This window comes from Chelon labrosus, assembly GCF_963514085.1.
Source record: "Chelon labrosus genome assembly, chromosome: 6".
In the NCBI taxonomy this organism is placed as follows: Eukaryota; Metazoa; Chordata; class Actinopteri; order Mugiliformes; family Mugilidae; genus Chelon; species Chelon labrosus.
The window spans coordinates 1,830,641-1,838,847 of NC_140342.1; the positions used below are offsets into that span (position 1 = coordinate 1,830,641).

The 8,207-nt window shown below is 39.2% G+C and overlaps 1 protein-coding gene across 1 annotated transcript in view; it reads right to left on the bottom strand.

Moving 5' to 3' along the window:
* The window catches only part of cdh12a (cadherin 12a), a gene marked incomplete at its 5' end in the record, with an annotated part of 48,751 nt that extends 40,964 nt beyond the window's left edge, over nucleotides 1–7,787 (bottom strand). Inside the window, one exon of the mRNA XM_084546206.1 lies at nucleotides 7,479–7,787. Within this exon, the coding sequence (XP_084402332.1) occupies nucleotides 7,479–7,787 (309 nt within the window). The remainder of the gene's footprint in view (nucleotides 1–7,478) is intronic.
* Between the last annotated feature and the right edge of the window lie 420 nt (nucleotides 7,788–8,207).

Consider the following 8,207-nt stretch of genomic DNA (forward strand, 5'->3'; position numbering starts at 1 on the left):
ACCAGGCCATCATTTAAACTGCAATCAAATATTCTTCTAAATATATACTTTTTGAGCTTTAAACCATGCACAGTGTGCTACTGGCCTTACACTTCAGAAAATAAAACCTCATGTGGCAGCCAGCAACTTTACCTCTGGAGGATTTGTCTATTCACCTGTCATCTGCCTGCCACTCTCCAACTCACTGTTCTCTCCAATCCAGGACAGATCTCTGCTCACCCTTGTGAACCTGATGACCAATGAACTACACTGCAGTTGTTATCTGTGTTCTGCATTTTTGGGTTTTGCCATTTTTACAAAACCTTATCAAAAAGAAAACATAGATGGGATGTGCATAGACTCAGCCTGAGGCGGACATGGGCTATTTGGGCCAAAATAGTTAAATCCAAAATGCAGTCCACTCGAAGCAGCAGGATGAGCTGTACGAGCTGCAACGGGAAAGAGAAGCAGCAAAGTCATGACAAAGAAAAATGATTCATTCATAATTTACGTAATTTATCCTTGAATGACAAATAAAATGGAAAGTTCTATTTCCACTTAAAATAATCTCGAGTGATCTCCAGAATTTTTGACCACAGTCTAGTTGTTTGAATTGGGGCGGCAGAGTGCTAACCACCACACCCCTGTGAAGATCTCTAATACAAACATGAATCAATAAAAGTCAGTCCCAATGACCACTCCAATATTCATTCATTCTCTCTAGGGTCGTGAGGGGGCTGGAGCCTATACCAGCAGTCATTGGGCAAGAAGTGGGGTACACCCTGGACAGGTTGCCAGTCTATCGCAGGGCTAACACAGAGAGACAGACAACCATTCACACTCACATTCACACCGACAGCCAATTTAGAATCACCAATGAACCTAACCAGCATGTCTTTGGACAGTGGGAGGAAGCTGGAGTACCTGGAGAGAACCCACGCAGACACAGGGAGAACATGCAAACTCCACACAGAAAGGCCCAGTCGGCCCATGGATTCGAACCCTGAACATTCTTGCTGTGAAGCATCAGTGCTAAGGAGGGTCCTTACTAAATGTACTATGACATGCAAAATTATGATATATACAGACAGAGGACTCTGAATGTGTGCAGATAAAGACAGAAAAGAAAACTGTTTTTCACAAGATGTTACATGAAAAGAAGCCATAAATGTTGTTCAAAACATGTTCAAAGATAGAACTATTGTCTAAGTACAGTGGTATTTCTTTTGTGTTTTCAAGCCTTGTAATAAAAGCAAACTAAAGTTCATTAGTTTTCTGTTAATTGAGTTCCCAGATTATTCCCATGGCACACGTGGACCATCAGACTGCAAATTAGATTTTGAAGCATTCCAGTTGGGGGCATGAGCACCACCAGTCTTGGTGAATTAGTATTTCTCCTAATCACTGCTGGGCCCTACACTTCTGTGTGCCTTGTTAGTAATACTAGTTTTAGTCGCAGGCAAAGTAGGTGATTGCTTTGGGAAAGCATCTGCTGGATGAGGGAAATTTGAAACTGTTTGACTCATTCAGTTTGATTTTAAATAGACCACCTTTCCACTGGACACAGCTCCATGCAGAGTCAGCTTGAGATGCCTCATAATACTTATCAATAACAGCAACTACACATTAAAGACCAGAGTTATTAATTGCAGAAATGAGTTGCACTTGGCAAGTACCAGTCTGTGCCAACCCAGTTAAACAGCCCTACACATATATAGTTATTATTAAATGGTTGAAAGTTGCACAGATTTGATAGTCTTCTGCTTTGAAGTCACATTTTTTGCCATTGCTGTGTGGTTGTGTGTGTGTGCTGGCATATGAATAATGCAGTGCACTTAATCGAATCTTCATTTGTGACGAAAATAGAATAACATTTATGGAGTTACGGATGTTTGTGTCTCATTCTTGAACATGCCATAAGACACGGACCACAGAAAAAGGTAAATTAATGATGTATGAGCACATCTGCCTTCCAGCTCTGTGTTCATAAATCCTTGAACTCCAACAATTAAATTTCTACTCTTATATGGGTTTTTAATCCATGACGTTTAATAAAATACTACTACAGTCTCACCAAGTATTTGGATCATACCCACTGGAGTCTCCAGACGTGAGACATGGATCCCCTTGACTTAATGAGAAATGTCTCAAGTGAGCAAGCATCAGAGTTGACTTTTTGCTAGGAGTACTGAATACCAGTCTCAGTAATGAAAACTGCCATCTGGCACGAAGGCCAGAAACACTGTACATGGTCATTAGTGTTTGCCTCACTGACCCTACAGGTTTTGCTCGGCCTATATATTGTGAATCCAACCTGATATTCAGTTTGATTTGTCCTGTCAACAGTTAAAGATGACTCTTTTATGTCGGTGGTGTATGGGAAAACTGTTTGTTGGGCAACACAGAGTGGACGGACCAGTATGAGCTCCCCGACTACATCCACGGATCTAATCTATGCTGTACACCTGGCTGTTTTGTAGATTTTTATTTGTTTCTTTTTAAAAAAAAATGTGATTACAGGGCAATTTCATATGTTTCATATGTACAGAATATATCTGTCAGACTTATTTACAACTTGCTATAAACCTAGCCCCGTATACTTTTATCTCTTAGATACACCTATTCATCTGTGTTGGCTGTATAGCTGCTATTATAACATTAACGGCCATTACTTGTCTATCAGAAATATACTATCTACGGAGATATCTAGGTTTCAGCAGACAGAATTTCCATGGCGTAGGGTTTTCAGCTATATGTAAAGTAATTATTATTATTATTATTATTATTATAGTGGCATTAGTTCTTGGTATGGTAATCATTTGCACCCCATCACCTCCTTTATTTGTTAATAATTATGATATAGTCAGGCTACACACAAAACAGTCTTAAATTTCTAAAATTATTACAATTTGTGTAATAACACGAGATAATAATTTCTCTAAACAGTATAATACACAATTTTTTTCTGTGTTCTAAATATCAGGAATGAGGAACAGATAAGTTTAGCTGGGTCGTATAGTCTCTCATACATTTTTAGATAACATGAGGTCAAAAATGTTGCCATTGATGTAGTTCACTATTTAAGGGGGATCCAGTCATTTGTAAGTCAAGTAGAGATGTAGAAATTAATAAGCAAACGTTTTACTTTATTTGTGTGGCTTATTTGTCTCTTAGCTGCATTTAATGCCACGCGTGTGTGTGTGTGTGTGTGTGTGCGTGTGTGTGTGTGTGTGCATACGTGTGCTCAGTTGTATCTCCTTTGTTCCAAGCAGGTTTCCTGCTCTGCCTTAAGCCTCTAAACCTGCCTGGCTCCATATATGCTACCAGAGGCTTTAGCACCAAAAGCTCTGACTGAAAGACCAAGTGGCGTGGGGGTCATCGAATTTCTACTGCCCCCCTTCTTCCACAGAGCCCTGCCTCTTCCAGTGATAATCAAGCTGCGATTAGCACCCACAGCAGATTAGATGCCCCTGGGCACAACTTCTTTCTGGCTGGGCACCAGTGAAGAATAACTTACTCACGCTGACTGCCTCTTTAGCCCTTGCACGTGTTCTAACTGCCCACAACTACAGCAGAGGACTACAGGACAGGGCAGTTTTCAAATATTTTTATTCAAATAAACTGATGTGAGTCACAGTGCAAACATTTGTACATTGTGTGGGCTTTTTGATAGCAGTTCTGACATGGCAAAAACTATTTTTGTTTTGCCCATATCGGGAAAAGGGGAATTAGTGCATCTCACTCTATAATGTGATTGGAAGATTGTTGTTTGAAAATACAAAGGATTTGTTCTGCCAGGATTATTTACAGAGGTAGCTGATCACAGACGCAATAAACCAGCTCATTTAAATGTCAGTATGAATTAAACTCCTTTGCTCCTTACATTGCTTGTGGTAAAATGGTTAAACAAAGTCAGCCAAAGCATTTAAACGATATAAATTCATAATGATGTAAATAAGTATAAACACCTGCCAATACAGGACATGCCCACAGTTTTTGAGAACACAGTACCAGGCACATTGTCACAGTTAGAAATAAAATGCAGGAAACTGGAGGTAATAATGCTTGAAGAGTAACCAGCCATTTAGCAATAGCTGAAGAGAACACATCTGCTGTGGGCTAGAGGTAAACATCACCAGTGTGAGGGCACTGGATCTTGATTTAAAAGTGTTGATTGTGTACTTAATCCTTATGTTGTTGCTTGACCTGTCCCTGACAGACTGTTGATTGTGAGAGTGCAGCGGATGATTGGATATGGATTTGTCAGCAAGCAATTTTTAAAGGAATTAGCAGTCTATCGGTCACTTACTCCCACATCTTCATTTAAATAAGACCCCCTGCCCTGAAAGCATCTCTACTATAGCAGAAAACTAAACCGAATCACACCACCATCCACTCTTCCTGAGCCATAAGCAACGGTGATGAACCACATAAGAAATTATTTCAGGCAAATAATAAACCCATTTAAACACGAAAATATTCTTCTTGAGGAGATCATTAGAATCCCATCACCAAAACTGTGTTTCTAGTTGCAATTACTTGGTAATACAACTCCTATTGGAGTTTGTTGTTTTACTCATGATATTCATGAATGTCAATATCAATATACATATTTAACCTCCTTAACACCTCAACCCTCAACCTACACAAGTTGGTTGTTTCAACTTCTGACTAGCCACTGTAATTTTTACCTGATGCAGTATGTAAATATTTTTGTACATATTTGTCTGCTGTATTCTATTTTTTTGTATCTTTTTGCATCTTGCACTGTTGTTTCCTGCCGCTGTAACACCCTAATTTCCCCATGGGGATGAATAAAGTCCTATCTTATCTTATCTTATCTTATCTTATCTTATCTAAGACAATGTAGAAGGACAAAAGACGTTAATCTTGGGGGAAAAAAAGAGAACCTATAAACCTTCATCAGTTCAAACGTTTAACAAAGAAACTAGAAATAATTTGTAAATATGCTGTAGGGATGATAATGTTGGCAATGTTGGTGGGATAACCAATAAGAAAAAATGTTCATCTGACTGTTCTTCTAACATCAGTATCAAGTCAAACTTTATTTATTTTTTTTCCGGTTGTGTCTTATGCTCATTCATAAATGTTACCTTTCCAATTAAGATTTCGATAAGAACAGTATTGTTGTCATAAGTATCCTAAGTAATCATCCTGATGTTAACATGCAGGTCTTTCCACTACTGTGCCTACTTGTCTAAAGGGCAATGATAGATTACACATTTGTATGACCTTGGAAGTCCAAGTGACATAAACTTTGTCATCTGCCCAAGTCTATGACGGTATGTGTGCTGCAAAAGTCTGTGTGATGCAGAAATTGACCTAAGCAATTAAATGAAGCAAAGGGACAGTTCTTATTGCGGATATCATATTTTTGTATGGAACGTTTCCTTAATACAATCCCCCAGCTGTAATCCACAATGAACTGTAGTGTTGTCTAATTATACTCATAGAGTATTCCAGAATTAGTGGAAATGTAAATATAATTGCAGTGGTTTAATACAAGCATACACAGGTGTCTGTTGACTGTGAAAGTAGTCACTTATAATAACACCAAACTGAGTGAACTTTTGTCAACAATATAACCAAAACCGAGACATTTTTGTGCTAGTACCAGGAAGGAGTCCCTTGTATGTACTTTCTACCAGGGGTTGTCTTGATCCAGTCACAATCTAGCTAACTGATGTCTTCAGCTCTGACCCTGTATTTACCTCTCTCCTTCCCTCACGCACATATTCTCTACCTCTCTCTCTATCTGCCAGGCCTCCTGCAGAGAAAATGCTGTTGCTAGTCTTCTGGCTAGAGGGGGGTTTCTGGCCAACAAGTCTGCCAAACCGATCACATCCACAGCCTTATCCTGAACTCCCGCTAATACTTTCAGGGATGTCGTTTGGAGGTGGTGCGCGCAAGTGATTATCACAACTGAGTTGTCTGTGGTTAGATGATTTGAATATGCAGAACTGAGACCATTTATGAGCCCAACTACCAGTAATCTCACAAAGATATGGTACCAGCAGTGTGCTGACATTTTCATCTCAGTTAGTTTACATTACCAAACGAGGCTCACAAATGGGTAAGCTATTGCAAATATCTCACTTCTATATGTTATTACTCTGAAAAGGACAACATAACTTTTAAATTTCATTCCATTTCTCCTGTCCCATCTTCCTGTGTAGTGGCTTCACACTCTTGTCTTTGTATGCATAACCTTGCTGTCACACCAAATGAACAAGTGTGAAATTATGGGGAGTAAGGCTTGTAGCAACCTGCAGCTGCATGAGCCATTGTTGGATTTGCCGTCCAGATTTAAATCCAAATGTTAACCAAACTGAACTTTGTTTTTTGACACGCATAATATAAAGATGAAGACAATTATAATAAACTGTTTTATGATAATTTAAAACCATGTGCTACACATAGTAAAAGGAGATACTAGTTTAAGCTGTGTATCATGACACAGAGTAATTACTGATGTGTATGTTGGTGTTCCTGTGGAAGCCAACAGGTAACAGGAAATATCAGAAAATGACAATGCACATGCAACACCACTGTACTCATTGGGGATGTATTGTTTAAAGCTTGCCCTAATTGTGACTCCCTTTATTTTATAAGTTGCCCTTCCTTACATCCTCCCCTTGGGTATTGTCTTCAACTCCTCAGCAGTGCAGCCATCGATCCTGGAGGCAGAATCTACAGAGAGGAGACTCAGACAACAAAGAGGACTGAAAACTCTCCCCCCTCCCCTTTAGTTTGACCCTCACCTCTCAAAAACCAATGCCAAGCACAAATGGAGGATAAAACAGTGCTGTATTGGGAATCTGTTGCCATTACTGCCAGTCTGGAAGATTTTCGGATCAGATAATATATAAATGAATTGAGGTCTGGCTTTCAAAAGAAATAATTCACAAACAAATTTGTTTACGTCAGCACAAGTCAAAACCATAAATGTGGACAAAGTGTGACATGGCTCAATATACTGTATAACAGTTAGCAAGCCTTTTGGAAAGTAGGGTATACCTTGACTTTTGCCACGTCACAGTCTTCTTTGACACCTGATCTTTATGTTGTTTTAGTGTTTTGATGAAACGTTTCTCTTTAGTTTATTTTTTGTTTAATTAGATTTACATGTTACACATGTTACAACAAACTACTTTGTCTCTCCTTGCTGATAGCAGCATAGCTGAAAGGTGGTTAAATGTATTCCATAGAATCCTACGATCGTATTCTTTTTATTTCTGGAGGGTTTCTTTTTGTAAATCCACTGTTCTAAACACCTACTATGATGTCCCACAGGGATCAGTATTAGGGCCACATTTATTTAGTCTCTTATGTCCTAATGGTATTGGTACTTCTACACAATCAACATTGTTTATTTCACTTATGATTGTTCAATATCTTAAATTGTCTGTTTGTGATTGCTGAGGTACTCTTATTCTCAACAAAGTACTTATTTTAGCTGTAAATGAATATTTACTTACCTTTCCAACATATTGTGGCTCAGATCCCATGTACTCCTCCAGGACAAAGAACTGGTTCCACACCCAGCCTCTTTTAATACGCTGGACCCTTGACCTTCCATGTCTCCTTAGCCTCATCTTTCCCTCTAATGATGTCACTTCCCCCAAAGGAAGCCGGGCATTGTGACTTCCTTTCCCTCTCCTTGGTGATATCACTGTGTCCCTGTTAGTTTTGTTCTGTAGTGAAGTCTGCAGTGGGATTTGGGAGCTGTAGTCCAATAGGAAGCAGGATCCCAGCAGAAATATGATGACATATTCCCTTGTGATCATCAGGGAGTGTCGTTGTTAAAAATGGGTAGAGAAAAGTCCAAAAAGGTTGCTTATGTCTGTGTTGGAAGTGGACATACATCCAATTGAGGATCTGCTCTGCAGTTACGCATTGGACAAAGTGTTGAAGTTCAGTTAATATATTTTTCTTGTTGGACTGAGAGAGTCACTGAAGATCATTATATTGGGCTTATATTGGCTTAGTTGATGGCAGAGATTCCCTCAAAGGGCTTGGGTTTGGAGAAAGACGTCTTTGGTGTGTTTTTGTAAGAACAAGTTTGATGGCAAAGAAATCCCAATGATCTCCTTGTCGTATCTTCACTCCTTGTTTGTCAGTCCTCAGCAAAAGCACCTGGAGGAAAAAGTGAAGATAACAATTTTGAGTGAGAAAGTTCATTGTTGACCTTAGAAATCAATGTTTGC